The sequence below is a fragment of the Pogoniulus pusillus genome, chromosome 31 (assembly GCF_015220805.1).
Source record: "Pogoniulus pusillus isolate bPogPus1 chromosome 31, bPogPus1.pri, whole genome shotgun sequence".
Lineage (NCBI taxonomy): Eukaryota > Metazoa > Chordata > Aves > Piciformes > Lybiidae > Pogoniulus > Pogoniulus pusillus.
The window spans coordinates 9,142,189-9,159,913 of NC_087294.1; the positions used below are offsets into that span (position 1 = coordinate 9,142,189).

A 17,725-nucleotide genomic window follows, 5' to 3' on the forward strand; every position below is an offset into this window, starting at 1 on the left:
TCATAGTAAAATTATACTAGGTAACCATTTGACTACTTCTAGTGTTAAAATGTCCAATCCTTTGGAAAACTCTGACCTACCATTGTGTTGAAGTCTGCCATAGGCTGGCTGATGTGCATACTTGACATTTTGATTTAAAACATTCTGAGGATCTCACAGACACCAGCAAAGCCAGTGGAAACATTAGGTGCACAGCAAGGCAGGACTTTCAAAATGAAAGTATTTTAAAATGGATAATACTGCAAATTCTGAGTCAGGTCATTAAAAGAATCTCCATTAAAAGGAAAGTGTTGGAGCAGGCAAATCAAGTGAACACTTTGTTTATATGCCTCTTTGTGTAAAAAAAACAGCATTTGTAAAGCCTTTCTTAAATCCCCTCAACTATTTCTGTGTACATCAATGAGTTCAGAAACACTCTCTTTTTAAATTACAGTTTTCATTAACACATCCCTTTATATTAGACTCTTGATCAGTCAATGCTATTGCAGGTATGAAGCATGAGAAACATCATTTTGTGTATCATATATTATAATGTCACAACTTCAGCTGACTCAATTTCATATCTGCCTGCTTGGGCTAAGACCAAGGCCATTCAATTCACACAACTGTCTTTCCAATGAGTTCCTCTTCCAGCACAGAGAGACTGCAGAAACACTGCCTGAGGTTCACAGGCAAGATGCAGAGGCACATCAATTATTCAGCTACCTGTGTGCTCAGTAGGTACCTGATTCTGACAGGCAGTGAGGGCAATTTAAGGAACCAGCTGAAAAGTATACCAACACTGGTAATTTTGGTAGAAACCTCTAGTGGAGTAACTCTTCATAAGTTTTCCTGATCAATTTCTCACTGAAATGGTGGAGGGAGTCCAGAGGAGGGACACGAAAAATGTTCAGGGTTGGAACACCTCTGCTACAAAGACAGGTAGAGGGAGCTGGGGTTGTTCATCCTGGAGAAGGCTCTTGAAAGCCCTAATAGAAGCCTACCAGTACCTGAAGGGGCGCAAAAAATAAGCTGGAGACTGTTTACAAGGGGCTGCACTCACAGGACAAGTGACAATGGCTTCAAACTCGAGAAGAGCAGATTTAGATTGGGTGTTAGGAACAGGTTCTTTACTGGAACAGGCTGCCCAGGGAGGTCATCAGGGCCCCATCTCTGGAGATATTCAAAGTGAGACTCAACAGGGCTCTGGGCAACGTGATCTAGTTGACAATGCTGCTGCTGACTGCAGAGGGGGTTGGACTAGATAATCTTTGGAGGTCCTTTCCAGCCCAGCCCATTCTATGACTCTATGAAATCTACAGGTATCCTATGCCCCAGAATCACCCTATCACTCTCTATGGTGCAGCTTATTTGTTGTCAGCACAGACAAACCTGTAATGAGTCAAATGTGAGGGTACAATATGTTGAATCTCATCTCCAATCAGGGAATACAAGAGCAACCGTGTTGACAGTCTTATTCATATTTAACTTTTTAATATAAATAACCTAAACCATTTTTTCCTCTCTGCTGCACTCAAGTGGCACTTCTCTGCAGAGTTCAGTGATATCACAATTCAGATCATGAAACTCAGTTTGCCTCAGAGGTTGACTTACAGTAGTGCATTTATAAATTCATTATTGTGTTGTACGTTTGCACCATGGACAAGAATTCCCTGCTTTGCTCAAAAGCTTTAGAGTTGCTCGTGTTGAACTTAATAAAATGCAAAACAATTCAGGTAGTTGTCAGCATCAGATTGTGGCTAGTTTTCTGTCTGCTACTAGGAGAAACAGCACTGGTTTCTGTGACAGAAGCCATAAATCACACAATCACAAAAAGGAGGAAGTTCTTCAGCATGGGAGTGATGAGAGCCTGGAATGTGTTGCCCAGGGAAGTGGATGAAGCCCCATCCCTGGAGGTGTTTAAGGTCAGGCTGGATGAGGCTCTGGCCAGGCTGATCTAGGATAGGGTGTCCCTGCCCATGTCAGGGGAGTTGGAATTAGATGATCCTTGTGGTCCCTTCCAACCCTGACTGATTCTATGATTCTAAAATCATTGAGGCTGGGAAAGACCTCCAAGATCAATTCCAGCCTACAACCTAGCACCACAAGATCAGCTAAACCATGCCACCAAGTGCCACATACAATCTTTTCTTAAAGGTCTCCAGAGATGGTGACTCCAGCACCTCCCTGGACAGTCCACTCCAGTGCCTAATCACCTTTTCCATGAGGAAGCGCTTCCTAACATCCAACCTAAACCTCCCCTGGTGCAGCTTCAGACCATGCCCCCCAGTTGCTTGGGTAATTGAAAAGGTAATTTTTAGACAGATATTCTCAGAGGAAAAAAAGGGCTAACAGAGGGTCAAAGAGAAGGAATTGCCTCTCTCTAGAGAAAGTAGCTCAGAGGCTTTTGAAGTTCTAAAAACAGAGGTGAAGAAAAGGTCATCTGTCAAAGTACTGTCAATAGATGACAATTAAAGAGTGGCTACATAACATGAAGACCTCTCTGCTCATTTCTTTCTAGGTTTTAAACATCTGAGCCTTTTGATACTTGCAAACTAAATTTCATCAGCTGTCATAAAATGATAGGGTGCTGAACAGAGATTGATATTACATGCTTCATTCTGTGATGAAATGTGAAATAATTTTTACTAAAGCTTAGAAAACAAGAGAAGTCAGGTCAGGATTTTCATATTAGTAGTAAACATGATTAGAAGTTAATAAAGGTTTAGCCAAGTGATGCTTAATGGGCTTTTAAACTAAATGGTGAATATCAACTTAAAAAGTCCTAATATGAGACCAAGTCACAGTCACATATTAGGTGGTCCAGATGAATGAGATACTGCCACCCAAGAAGCTCTCAGACCAGCTGGCATGCTTAAGCATTACTAACCTCGCTTTCTCATACTATTTGATTTAAAGTAATGTTTGCTATGGTGTTTAAGCAATCCCACACTCTCTAACTCTGGTAGAGAAGATCTAAAGGGCTGAATGGGAGAGAAGAATGAGAAGAAAAATACCTTGATGATACATGTGCAAGCTTCTTCAAGGACCAGTACTGGTACCACTCTTGTTTAACATCTTCATTGAAGACATGGACAGTGGCATTGAGAGTGCCCTCAGCATGTTTGTTGATGACACGAAGCTGTGTGGTGTGGCTGACACACTGGAGGGAAGGGATCTATCCAGAAGGACCTTGAAAGGCTGGAGAGGTGGGCACAAGCCAACCTCATGAGGTTCAGCAGCACCAAGTGCAAGGTCCTACATCTGGGCCAGGGCAACCCCCGGCACTGATATAGTCTAGGCAGTGACTGGCTCCAGAGCAAGTCTGTGGAAAAGGACTTAGGGCTGCTGGTGGACAAGAAACTCAGTGTGAGCCACCAGCATGCACTTCAATCCCAGAATGTCAACCATATCCTGGGCTCCATCAAGAGAAGTGTGGCCAGCAGGTCAAGGGTGGTGATTCTCCCCCTCTGCTCCACTCTGGTGAGACCCCTCTTGGAGTACTGCATTCCAATTCTGAAGCCCCTATTACAGGGAAGATATGGATGTGTTGGAGTGTGTCCAGAGAAGGGCCACAAGGATGATCAGAGGGCTGGAGCAGCTCTCCTATGGAAACAGATTGAGAGAGTTGAGGTTGCTCAGTCTGGAGAGAGAAGGCTCCAAGGCAATCTTATGGTGGCCTTCCAGTATCTGAAGGGGGCCTACAGGAAAGCTGATGAGGAATTTTTTAGGGTGTCAGGTAGTGATAGGACTAGGGGGAGTGGAGCAAAACTAGAAGTGGTTAGATTCAGATTGGAAGAAGTTCTTCACCATGGGAGTGGTGAGACACTGGAAGAGGTTGCCCAGGGAGGTGGTGGAAGCCCCATCCCTTGAGGTTTTTAAGGCCAGGCTGGATGAGGCTCTGAGCAACCTGATCTAGTGCCCCACATGGCAGAGGGGTTGGAACTAGATGACCTTTAAGGTCCCTTCCAGCCCTGACAAATGTGTGCTTCTGTGACTCTTTTTAAAGCAAGTGCATTTCACAGACAACCACTACAAGAAAATTTTGACACAAATAAATAATGTCTTCAGCACTATATAGTTGCCACAAAAATAAAGCCCAGAGTGCTAGTTTTATTCCCCCCATTATTGTCAAGATAAGGAACCAAAGTAATACTAGGTCTTGTGGGAGAAAGGTAGAAGAGGGCTGCTGAATGGTCAGCATTTCAAGGTTTCAGTGACTTTGGAGTTTTCAATTAATCATTAATTCAATTAATAAGAAGACAGAAACATCTAAGCAGACTTTTCAAATTGGTCATCAGACAGGAACCAGATTTTCAGTCATCTCTGCCTACTACCAGGCTCCTGAACCAACTCAAGTCTCATTGCCCTTCAGTCCTCACAGGTAAGATGGGAATACTCTAGTCGCAGTAAGATACTGTTTTCCACCCTCAAAATATACCCAGACTTTCTTCTTACATGCAACAATTGTTTTGGAACAAAAGCTGGTCAGGAGGAGGTCCTCATTTGGAGAAAATGCCCATTAGAAAGATTTCTCTAGTTCAGGACAGAACTCCTGGAGATGCAGGTGGAGATCTGCCTGAAGCAGCCTTCATGTGCCAGTTCAGCAGTGGAGAAGTTCTGGTTTCATGCTGGGGCTTAGCATGGGGCAGCCGGTTCTGAGCTCCATCTGCCAGGCCCCACGAACAGAGATCATCAACCCTTGGAGCACATAGCAGTAGCAATCCACTCTAGGAAAGCCAACACAAGCAGCAAGGGAACTTGAATGTTTTCCTCCTATATCTTCTTGAGAGAACTAACCGGAGGCTGTTTGCTCCTTCTGTCTGAGGTAGAATGGGAAAACATTTCCCAGGCAAGCTCTTGTGCACAGCATATTTTCAGATCTGGCCATTTAATTTAGAGAGTACAGTGAATTTAAGACTTTTTGAAAGCCTGACCAATTCTATCAGCTTTGATGATACACAGCATGAACTTCATTCAACACTCACATTGCACTGGTTTCCGTTCCCATACTATTACAGAGGTTATATTTTGGTAATGGGTAGTGTTGTTATAGGTGATCCAAAGACATGGGATGTTACAGCCCTGTTATGTGGAAGACACCTTGTGCTACAGTGGAGCACAGGTTGGTCCCTAAACTGAGTGACTACTGCCCTGTTATTGCTCAGCTTTTATTATTTGCATAGCCGTGCCAGTAGCTCATAGCTGTGAAGTAGAGCATGTTCTGCATTGAAAACCAGCAAGATCAGACTCCTCTGTATCACAAATACACTGACTTTTGCAGATGCTAATGGATAAGCTAAAGATTAACTGTGAGGCTGTGACTTCAAGTAAAATCTGGCAAACTTGGGTTTTTTTCTCTGTGAGAACAGAAAAAAGAGAAGGCAGGTTTAGAGGGTGATGGAAAGGAAAGAATCCATAGTAGCTTCTGTGGGGCCATGGTTACACAGCAGAGAGGAAGCTGTGGAAAATTGGTATGAAACAGGTGTGACAAAAAAGGGCAACAAACAAAAAATTTGATCTAACAGGTGAAGTGAAGGAGTACTTATACAACATGAAAACTCAGTGGGCCTGGTGGCCAGGAGTGCCAATGGCATCCTGGCCTGCATCAGGAACAGTGTGGCCAGTAGGACAAGGGAGGTTATTCTGCCCCTGTACTCAACACTGGTCAGGCCACACCTTGAGTGCTGTGTCCAGTTCTGGGCCCCTCAATTCAAGAAAGACGTTGAGGTGCTGGAACATGTCCAGAGAAGGGCAACAAAGCTGGTGAGAGGCCTGGAACATAGACCCTATGAGGAGAGGCTGAGGGAGCTGGGGGTGTGCAGCCTGGAGAAGAGGAGGCTCAGGGCAGTCCTCATTGCTGTCTACAACTACCTGCAGGGAGGCTGTAGCCAGGTGGGATTGGTCTCCTCTCCCAGGCAACCAGCAACAGAACAAGGGGACCCAGACTCAAGTTGTGCCAGGGGAGGTCTAGGCTGGATGTTAGGAGGAAGTTGTTGGCAGAGAGAGTGATTGGCATTGGAATGAGCTGCCCAGGGAGGTGGTGGAGTAGCCGTCACTGGAGGTGTTGAAGAGAAGCCTGGCTGGGGCACTTAGTGCCATGGTCTAGTTGACTGGATAGGGCTGGGTGCTAGGTTGGCCTGGATGATCTTGGAGATCTCTTCCAACCTGGTTGATTCTATGATTCCATGATCTTTTGCAGACATGAAATTGATAGAGTCCTATCAATCTTATGGAACAGAGCCATTTTACACTCTCACAAACTGATTCAGGTTTTCTTCCATTTATCTTCTTATCTTTTAGTTATTGTGCTTTTTAAAGCAGTCCTACAAAAACAAAGCCACTGTACACCTGAGGAATTTGCTTGGTAAACAAAATGTTATCTTTCTAGCTGGGACAGAATTTTAGACTTTGGAAAATACACTTTCACTACAGTAGTTTTTTCTCTATGGTACATTATTTCCCCCACTTTATTTAATACAGAGTGCACAAAGTTCACTAATAAGAGTGTCCTGTCTGCTAAGAAAGAATGCAGCTCAGTGTCCTTGCAAACTCTGAGCAGGCAAAGCTCCTCTCTTTTGCTGATGTGTGCAAGATCTCCTTTATAAATCAGGACTAATTGTTGTTTTCCTGGCTGTCGTACAGTCTTCTAATAACCACATTGATTAAACTGGAGATACAGCAACTAATGAAATTTATGATGGCTGTTCTGATGCCACTTGAGCATTGTTATTAATGGACACCAGGTACATTACAGCAGTGTGTGCCTACGCATAAGTAACACAGAGACAAGTCGCACCCCAATGTTCGAAATGCAAAGGGCCATTAACCTGTTTCAGCTGCCTGGGTGTCCCTGTGAAGGCTTCTTCCCCTTCCCAGAAAGATGGTATGCAGCACTTCCTCATTCTATCCAACTTTCTCACAGATTTAAGGTCAAGTGTAAGTGGTAAGTTGAGTGAAAAGCAAACTAAAATGTCTGGTGTTGCCCATATTTAGTGTACTTCATTGTGCACCTACATGCATGAGTGGGCACTGGTACACCTCAGCTTCTTGTGGAAACTGGTGCTCTTCTACAGAATTATTAACCAGATCCTGTCTTCTGGGGCCACTTAAGCCAAGGTTCATAGAATCATAGACTTGTCAGAGCTGGAAGGGACCACCAGGATCATCTAATTCCACCCCCCCTGCCAAGGGCATGGACACTTCACACTAGATCAAGTTGCTCAGAGCCACATCCAACCTGGCCTTAAAGACCTCCAGGGATGGGGCTTCCACCACCTCCCTGGGCAATCTGTTCCAGTGTCTCACCATCCCATGGTGAAGAACTTCCAATCTGAATCTATCCACTCCTAGTTTTGCTCCATTCCACCCAATCCTATCATGGCCTGACATCCTAAAAAGTCCCTCACCAGCTTTCCTGTAGGCCCCCTTCAGATACTGGAAGGTCACTATAAGGCCTTATTGGAGCCTTCTCTTCTCCAGACTGAACAACTCCAGCTCCTTCAGTCTGTCTTCATAGAAGAGGTGCTCCAGTATTGATGGCCATCATCCTTGTGGCCCTTCTCTGGACACACTCCAGCATGCCCAAAACTTTCCTGTAAGCTCCAGGACTGGATGCAGTACTCCAGACGGGGTCTCACCAGTAAAGGGGAGAATCACCTCCCTCAACCTGTTGGCCACACTTCTCTTGATGCAGCCCAGGCTACGGTTGGCTGCAAGTGCACGCTGTTCACATGTAAAGGGGAAAACAACTACACTGTTTGAATGACAGCTGAATGCTGTCATTCCCTGAGGAGTTTCATGTCAATATGTATTTCTTATTAAAGCACAGCAACTAACTCAGAATCTTCATCCCTCTTTCCAGAGAAAGAGTTCTTGTATGCTAATGGTAACTTTGCTACCTCATACCAGGACAAGGCCCAGAGCTTGGCCAGTCTTTGGATGCACTATAGGAAACATATTGTGGGAAAAGGTTGGACAAGGGGAGACAAAGGCAATAATAATGTGAGAGTACAGACTGTTTCCTTCAGAAGGAAAAAATGGGCAATTTCCAAAGGGAATGGGAGAAGTTACAGGCTCTATATCATCCTCCAAGAGTTCTCTAGCTGAAGTTGCAATTTCTTAATTTCACTTTTACAGATGTATATTTCTCTGAGTCATCTCTGAATTGCTGCATTTTGGGGCAAAATGTGCCTCCCTCCCACTTTATTCTTGGAAAGATAATAATTGTCCTCTCCAAAAAACACCTTTCCTACATCTGGATGGGTTACTATCACAGACTCTGCTATGAAAAAAACTGTAGCAAATTATATGTAGGTTCTGACAGAAGTTAACCCACAAGTGTCTTTTTCTGCCTTCGTGACAATTATTAGCTCAACTTATTTTGACAGGAGATTCTGTGCTCTGCTTTTGAAAACCTTACACTGCATCAACACACACCACAGGGAGATATTAGTTGGTGAGTTTTCTCATACCAGAAATTTTTGTGGGTAACTAGTATCAACCTACCAGCTAAAGGAAAAAATACCTCTGCAAATATCTTCTTCTAAATATTTGTTTCTTATTTTTAAAACAAGCTACTCAAAGAGGAAAAAAAACCAAACCCTTACTGTTTCTGTCTGCATGCAATCCTTCTTTTAACTGAACTACAACAAATCTGCCTCTCTGTGTGATTGGAAGAGTCTTAACTGCTTCTCTCCATCTATTGAGAAGGAGACATCATCAGCTATGTTTATCCATCCAGGCAACCCAGATGTCTTATTTGGTTGGATAGCAAGCTGGCAGAAGTGTATCATATACCACCATGAGACTACGTGGTTTAAACAAGTAGCTAAACTGAGTTCTCATCTGTCCTCGCTCATAACTCCCATGGGGAAGAAGAACAGAATAAGAAAATAACCTCCAATAGGGCTCTTATATTAATTTCTATAGTTCAAGATAATTCACATAATAAAATGAAAGCTGTGAATTTTTCACTTTCTAGGAACAGACTAAGGGAATAATGTATATCAAAATCATAGCACTGGTGGACTGCAGATGTCACACTATTGAATGTGTGCAACAGAAATTCTTGGATCATTTGACTGTTGTATTATGAGAATTATTTGTGCCTCAACCTTTTCACTTACAGTTTTGCCACTGATGTCTGGCTTCTAGAGCTGCTCTCCCTCCTATCTCACTGGGCACTGTTTTGTTAAATGTCTACTTCAAAACTGGAAGCTTTAAGACAGATAGGTATCACTAGCCTAGATCTGAACACTGTGCACTGTAGCAATACTTCCTCTGAATTCCACAATCTGTTACAGGAAAACAAATGAGAAGTTTAGAGGTTCAAATACTGTTTTCTCATGCAATTTTCTTGGCATGGTATTATAGTAAAAAAAAAATAAAAGCAATCTGAAAAAAATCCAGGAAGATACAGAAGAATTTTTTTTCTGCTAAAAAACTCAGACTTTCAGAAGTTCACAGAATCACAGAATGTCAGGGGCTGGAAGAGACCTCAAAAGATCATCCAGTCCAACCCCCCCTGCCAGAGCAGGATCTCCTGTACCAGATCACACAGGAATGCCTCCAGGAGGGTTTTGAATATCTCCAGAGAGGGAGAGTTCCAACTCTCCTGAGCAGCCTGTTCCTGTGTTCTGTCACCCTCACAGGGAAAAAAAATCCTCCTCGTGTTTCCATGGAACTTCCTATGCCTCAGCTTCCACCCACTGCCCCTTGTCTTGTCACTGGGCATCACCCAGCAGAGCCTGGCTCCATCCTCTTGGCACTCCCCCTTTACACTGACTTTGCATTTTAGATTTCTATAAAATAGTTAAATAATTTGTCTCAACTACAACAAATATGTTCTATCTCTTTAGTATTTACACAAAGCTAATACTTTGGACCTGACAAATTGCTACTACTATCAGAAGACACGAAATATGATTTCTATTCATTTGCTGTGAAATCACAGGACAAGTTTAAAAGCCAACCTAATCTGACAGCATATCACACAATTACAGAACGTCAGGGGCTGGAAAGGACCCTGAGAGATCATCTAGTCCAACCCCCCTGCCAGAGTCATATGTGGTGTCTGCCTTTGTGGTGCAGCTTTTCAGCTACCATGTTTCATCTTTAGCTGCCCAAATTGATGAACCCTGTGTTAGTCAGAGAAAGAAAAGACACCATAACTTCTGAACCTATTTGGCCACTTAGGCTGCAAGTCTGAGTCCCAGTGCCCCATGGGCATTAATTCTGAATAATACCAGTTCCACATTCCGAAGCTTGCGACTGAAAAGCACAATTTTCACACTAGATGTAAAGCCAGTGTTTCACTGAAAGTGTGAAAACTGATGTCCCTGCAAGGAGGACTCTGCTTTCTCCATGAAAAACAAAAAAAAAAAATCAATGCTGTAATTCCAACACAGAAAATCCTGTCTTACACACACACTGGATGTGGGAGGAGAAATACTGAGGCATCCGTTTGTTACAAATCAATTAATGTTGTTCTGGCAGTCAGTAGGACCCCAGCTGTCTCTTTCACTTTCACCCTGTGACAAACACGTGGAGCACTATACTGATTTCCAGCATGAAAACAGAGAAAACAAATGAACAGTAGTAAGTTGCTAAGAATGCTCATTTAAATGGGATGTCTTCCTGGCTGCCCAAAATGACTTGTTTTTCTGTTAACCCAACTGCATCACGAGCATCTAGGCAGGTGTCTAGACAGACTGCAGGACAGGTTAAGTCTTAAACATTTTTAATTGCTATTGAAAAAAAGGAGACATCAGGTTTTAGTCATCACTGTGAAACAGTGATATCTGAGCTTGTAGCTGGCATTTCTGTTTCATACAGCTCCTTAAAGGAAATTGCCAGTGTAAGAGAAGATTTCTCCCTATGAAACTGAAAAATCACAAGAAGACCATCTCTACACAACATAACATATAAATTTGCAGACTGTTTATCATTAAAACATGCTTTAACTGTTAGCAGAAGGTCCATGGGGTGAGTGAAAAGGAATTACATATGATTAAATGTCTCAATTATACTTCATAAATACAATTAAGACACTGGAAAAATCAGTCTGCTTCAGTGACTTACCTAGAGGTCTGGAAAGGGCAAGAAAAGGGCTGGGTCTCAGAAGGGAAAAGTACATAAACAGGGAGGAAGGGGAGGAAACAGTTGCTTTTTATAACGGTGTATGCATATATATGTGTATGTCTATATATACATACATATATATGTGTGTACACATTTACAGCATGAAACTTTTCACAGTTTTAAACAGTTATCTGCAACATATTTGATCAAATGCAGTGGAGGATGCTTTACACTGCTGGCATCACTAGAATCCCACTGGTGACAACTCTTGTCCCCCCTGAGGAAATAAGCAGAACGAACAGTCATTCATATCACATGAAACTTCTGAAATAGAGAGCTTGAGATAATGTGATTGCAAATGTCAGTAAGCATCTCATGCATGACAGAGGCCAATCTTCAACCATATTTTGTTCTTGATGCTGAATTGGGAATGTTCAGAGAAAGCTTTACAGCTAAACTTTTCTTACTAAAGTAGAAAAAGAGTAATTTCCTCAGCTGAAGTCCAGTTAGCACACATACTAGTATTATCACCACTAGTTGCAATGAAACACAGATGCAGCAATATGAACATTAGAGAGCATAAAAACAAAGCTTTTCTTGAAAAAAATCTTCATCAAAATCAGTGAATAACTTAATTCCAGGAAACTATTACAAACCACTGTCTCTCAGACTGTCTTTTTGAAACAGCTTTGATTAGCTATGGGGTTATTCTTTACAGAACAGGCTATAGTCCCTACAGACTCAGGCTTCCCCTTAGGCAAATTTATTAATCAGTCAATCATCTATCCAACACAACATTAACCTTCCTAAACTCGGGGCTAGAGCAGTGCTTCAGGTTTTTTGAAAACAGCTGGCAGTTCAAGAAGCATGAGTTTGGGGAGGGCTGGGGAGGTGTGAATGGCATAGAGACTACAAAGCAGCAGTTCAACTAAAAAAGCTTGACTTTGGGTTGTTGGATGATATGAAAAAGAAATTATCCTCAAGTGTCTCCAGAAAGATTGGGCAGTAAAGAGTTTATCTGTGACAAACCTCTTTGTTTCTGCAGTCATCAGTGAAGATACAGCAGAGGAAATGGAGGAGCTGCAGTTATGCATTTGCAATACACAAAGTCCTTGTTTTCCCACTAGGCACTGCAGAATAGCAATTGTCCATTCACAGCACATATCACATCCTCTGCATTTCAGAGCTAATATTTTTGCAGTCTTTTAAGCTAGCATGTTTCAGCTTAGTCTAGTTAATTTTCATAACCCTTTGTGGTGCATTGCATGAGGTAGGTCTGTTCATACTCTGTTCCTTGTTACATAAATTGGTTTTCTTGTTGTGTTTTTTTTTCTACCAGGTATAATGTTTAAAGAAAAACTAAAAGATTTACAAATTGCAAAGGGTTTATATCTACAGCAACATCTCAAACAGAGCTGTAAAAAGTCTCATTGCACATACTGGGAAAATAAGAGGACTGTTAGCCACTGAGCATAGCTATATATTAATCCACTGAACAACACAAACTAGCTGTGTTGGCTGAACTGATTTTTAAGAACACACACAGCACACAGGAGCTCTGACAAGTGGCTCCTCCTCCCGCATTTTAGAATCACACTCCTGAAAACAATGTTAGTTTTATGCTAGCAGCCGCTTTCATTTCCTGCAGCAGACACTGCTCACTGTAATGCTGCAGCACTCATTCAAGGCAGATCGTTAGCTGGAATATGAATTGAACCTATATGCTATCAAACAGGCGTCAGGCTGCATTACTTCAACTTTCAAGCAAATTTCCACTTTACTTTGTCTAAGTAGCAATAGGAATCCCAAAGCTGGTGTTGATACAAGATGATCATTTCCCCTCCTTCCCACTGAAGATCTGCTTGTCAGTCAAAGTGCAGGCTACTTTTTAATTCTGAACTTCTGAACCCAAACCAGTAAAGCAAACTAAGCACGTAGTGAAACAAAAACAACAAACCAAACCCAAACAAAAAAACCCCTACTCCTAAAAATGAGGCCAATATTCTTTTCTGTTTGACCTGTTTATTTCCAACTCTTTCTCTCTCTGCTCTAACTCTCAGGTAAACTCACAGCCCTCTCAGGAGAAAATGAGTTTTTGCTTTCTTCTACCTCCATCTAAGCCAGTCAAGTCCCAGGTCTCCTCTCCTGCCACAGAGCAGCAGGAAAACATACAGAAAAAAGCAATCACACTTTCTTCAGTGCTATCAGAGAGGACGACAACAACAGATTCTCCCTGCAATCTTCTTGCACCATCAAATGGTTAAATCATTTAAGTTAAAATTTTCATCTAGTTTGAATAAAGAGAAGAAGGGAGGAAAAAAAATAAATCAAAACCCTGTTGCTGTAGTAACAATCACTAGAAAAAACATCTTTCCCACCAAATAATATTATTATCTCCCTCTCCCCTTTGCAATTTTAGATCCCCTTAAAAAAAAAAAAAAAAAAAAAAGGGAAAAAAAAGGAAAAAAAAAAAAAAAGATGTTACCTCTCTTAGATATGTTGTACATACCTCAACCATTAAACAAGACATTTAACCATAGTGGCAGTTCTGTGACCTTTGAATGCCGTGAAATCTCTAAGCGGTGCAGCTTGTTCATGAAGACTTGTACTGCAGAATCCAGTAGCTGCATCCAGGATTAGGAATAGAATTAAGTAACAACAGTAAAGAAAAACAAAAAAGAAAAAAAAAAACATAAAAGAGAAAAAAAAAAATCTCCCCAAATCCCCCAACCCGACCAATAAAACCACCTTAAGAAGCAAAAAGGCTGGTGAAGAGAGTGCGCTTTGCTGCCAGTGTAAGGGCTGGGGACAGCTGAGCGGAGCGGAGCGCGCTGCAGTCTGCCTGCCGGTGCGAGCAAGCCGAGGGCCGTGCAGGGCTGGGAGGTGCTGTCAACTGCCAGAGGCGCGGGAGAGCAGACCAATCCGCGCCCGCGCTGCCAGCTCGGAGGAGTGAAGCCTCCTCTGTTTATGTTTCCTCATTTCGGGAGTGACGTCAAAGGGTTTAGTTTTTCCTCTGCATGTGCTATTAATTTTAAACGACTGCTACGGGAGGAGCGTGGCAGTGATTTAGGCAGGCAACCCTACTTGAAAGAAAGGAGAGTCGTGAGTTATCTGTCCTGGATTTTGCTTAGAAATATTTCATAGAGGAACCAGAAAGATCCAAAATATCCTCACAAGATGGGGAAAGGCTACAAATATGCTTATATGGACTGGAAAATATACCGAATATGTTTCTCAGTGAGAGCTGTTATCTCTGTAGCTCTTGGTGCAAAATCAGACCTGATTCTGCCCTTGCCTTGAGGAACTGCTTCTCCAAATTCAGTGGTGTCATACCAGTGTAAACCTAGTGAAAGACACAAGACTGAAACGACTGGACACATCCCTTTATCAGTCAGCACTAGTTAGCCTGCAAATTAGCAAACCTCTTTCCTTACTGTGTCAGTCACCCTTAAGCTCAGCTGCAAATACCCTTACCACCAGCAGATCGCAGCCTGTTTGTGCTCACCTACAAGCTTTGCCTTGGACCACTACACAAGGTTTTATAACACATCGAAGCTCATGATGAAAGACGAGAGGCAATGTCAAAGTTTGGCTTATTGTATCATTGAATAATGGTCAGTGGGGAAGCCATGCAGCTTAAGCTTCAAAAAGAATAGCATACGTCAGGGTCAATAAGCACAGGCAACAGAGGTCACAACAGCACAACAACACAGAACTGGTAGGAGGTCAGCTGGCATTGATAACACTTTAATTATCTTCATTATTTTAATCCATCTTCTCTTCTAGGGATTCCTCTCAAAGAGCTTGGTTCATGGCATGCAGTTCATTCCTAAAGAGTCCAAACACTCTAGCATTTAATTTTAAAATCTGTCTAAGTGCTTTTGACAGCTGTTGAGAAACAAATTTCTCAATGATCCACAAAACCAGCACAAAAATAGTAGAAGCAAGAGTAGCTTCTCCATGACCACCGAACAATGCTGCTGAAATGTTATGCCAGGGAGACTAAAATATTTAATGATTTTGTTTTCTCACTGAAAGCTCTGCCTGTGTTATCACTGCAAATGTAATCAGCTTCAGCATGAATGCAAAGGGTTGGTGGTGCTGTAAATGCTGAAATAATGTGTTAAATAGTATTAAATAAATAAGGGATTTACAAAATCGATTACAGCTCATTACATTCATCTGACTGTACTTAGAGAACTGTATAGAATCATGCTGCTTGGAAATACCTTTCAGATCATTGAGTCTAGCCATTATCTGCCTCTACCAAGTCTAGTGATAAAGGTTGTTCTTTAGCACCACATCTATGCATCTTTTAAAAACCTCCAGAGACAGTGATTCAGCCAGATTCCTGGAGAGCCTATCGCAGTCTTTGAGAACCCTTTCAGCGAAGAAACCTCAATCATCCAATTAACACTCCTGTTCCACCCTTTCAGCGCAACTCCAGGCTGTTTGCTTTCACCCTTTCACTTGATACTAGGAAGAAACCACCACTCATGTCCCTACATTCTGTTTCTGTGTAGCTGTAGGGAGTGATATGGTCTGTCCTTAACCTCATTTTCTCCAGAGTAAAGAACCCTCAGATGATCCTCCTAAGACCTGTTCTCTAGACCCTTCAGCTCCACATCTTTCTTGTAGTGAGGGGCCCAAAACTGAACACAGCACCCTAGGTGCAGCCTCACCAGTGCTGTTTGTCACACTATGCATGACCCAGGCCAGGCTGCTGTAGAACTTTTGGCCATCTGAGCATATTGCTGGTTCATATTCAGCCAGCTGTCAGCCACCACCCCCTGGTCTTTTCCTGCTGTGCAGCTTTCCAACTGTTCTTCCCCAAACCTGTAACAACCTGGAGTTGTTCTGACCTAGGTTCAGGATTTAGCACTTGGCCTCATTGAACCTCATACAACAGACCTCAGGCCATTGATCCAGGCTGTCCAGGTCCTTCTGCAAAACCTTACTTCCTCCCAGCTTAGTGGTCTTCTGCAGGCTTACTGAGGGTGCTCTCAACCCCCTTATCCAGATCATTAAAAAAGATACTAGAAAGAACTGGCCCCACTACTAAGCCCTGGGGAACACCACTTGTGACTGTCTGCCAACTGGATTTAACTCCGTTCACCACCACTCTTTGGGCCCAGCCATGCAGCCACTTTTCAATCCAGCAAAGCATCCACCCATGCAAACAATGTGCAGCCAGATTCTCTAGGAGGATGCTGTGGGAAACAGTGTGAAAGTCCAGGTCTGCAGCATCCGCATCCTTTCCCACGCCACTAAGCAAATCACCTTCTTGTGGAAGGCTATCAGGTTTGCCAAGCAGGACCTATGCTGACTAGCCCTGATCTCCTGGTTGTCCTGCATAATGGCACTCAAGATAATGTAATTTATGACCTTCCCTGGCACTGAGATCAGAATGACATATCTGCAGTTCCTCCTTCTGTCTCTCCTTCACACAGTGTTTTGCCATTGGAATGTGCTGCCCAGGAATGTGGTGGAGTCCCCATCCCTGAAGATGTTTTAAAGGAGACTGGATGAGGCATTTAGTGCCATGGTTTAATTAGTTAGAAGGTATTAGGTGATAGGTTGGACTCAGTGATCTCAAAGATCTTTTCAACCTGTTTAATTCTGTGATTCCTTGTAGATGAATGTCACATTTGCTAACCTGCAGCCAACTGGGACCTCCCCACTTAGCCAAGACTTGTGATAAATGCCGGAAAGTGGCTTGGCAGGAACTTCTGCCAGCTCTCTCAGTACCCTTGGATGTATGTCAATCAACCCCATGGACTTTTGTATGTCTAATTGGTGCAGCAGGTCATTGATTATCTCCTCTTGGATTATGAGGGCTTCATTCTGCTCCCCATCCCTATCTTACAGCTCAGAGGACTGAGTATCCAGTGAACACCAGGTCCTACTGCTGAAAACTGAGGCAAATAGGGTATTGATTACCTCAGGCTTTTCCTCATCCTTGGCCACTGTGTTCCTCCCTGCATCCAACAAATGACAGAAATTCTCCTTAGTCCACCTTCTGCTCCTATTACATTTGTAGAAGCATTTCTTGTTACCTTTAACAACTGCAGCCAGATTAATTTCTAGCTGGGCTTTAGCCCCACTGATTTTCTCCCAGCATAGTCTCAGCGCTACTTTGTAGTCCTCCTTAGTGGCCTGCCCTTTCTTCTAAACACCACAAACTCTCCATTTTTGTCCTGAGGCAATTTGGAATGAATGAACAGGAATATTATTTGTAGTACACAGAACATCAACATATTCACCTTCACTCAGCATTTGTGAGGGAGCGGCCGAGTAATGCACTTTGGGAATTTTACTTTGGGGACCAGTTTTGGGAATGTAGTCGAAAATTATATGGGTTTCAGTGAGAATTATCTGGAGTCAGTGAGGGAAGGCTGAGATTTACATTGTGTAGTCCAAAAGAAAAAGGGGAGAGTTTATTAGAAATCTTAGCTATATAGTGGGCACATTTACCTAAAAGAAAATAATGCTAGAGCTTATTCTTTGTCCTGGAGATATTTAAGCTCTTTTACAGCCTTCATGATGACATAGCTGTGTCTGAGCTTGTAATAAGTCTCAAACTGTGTTCAAGAAGTGATTAGGACAATACCCAAACTCTGTGAGGGCCTGGAAACATGACAGTGTAGATAATTAAGTTCCACCA

The 17,725-nt window shown here is 42.7% G+C and overlaps 1 protein-coding gene across 5 annotated transcripts in view; it reads right to left on the bottom strand.

Annotated features, from left to right (window-relative positions):
- Nucleotides 1–17,725, bottom strand: part of PDE7B (phosphodiesterase 7B) — a 391,225-nt gene that overhangs the window by 211,872 nt on the left and 161,628 nt on the right. For 4 of the 5 annotated variants that reach the window (XM_064169330.1, XM_064169326.1, XM_064169329.1 and 1 more), the window contains one exon: nt 13,571–13,685. In XM_064169330.1, the coding sequence (XP_064025400.1) occupies nt 13,571–13,591 (21 nt within the window). In that variant the 5' untranslated portion in view covers nt 13,592–13,685. Of the gene's footprint in view, nt 1–13,570; nt 13,686–13,809; nt 13,955–17,725 lie in introns of those variants that run through there. The other variant, XM_064169327.1, reaches the window with a different exon arrangement.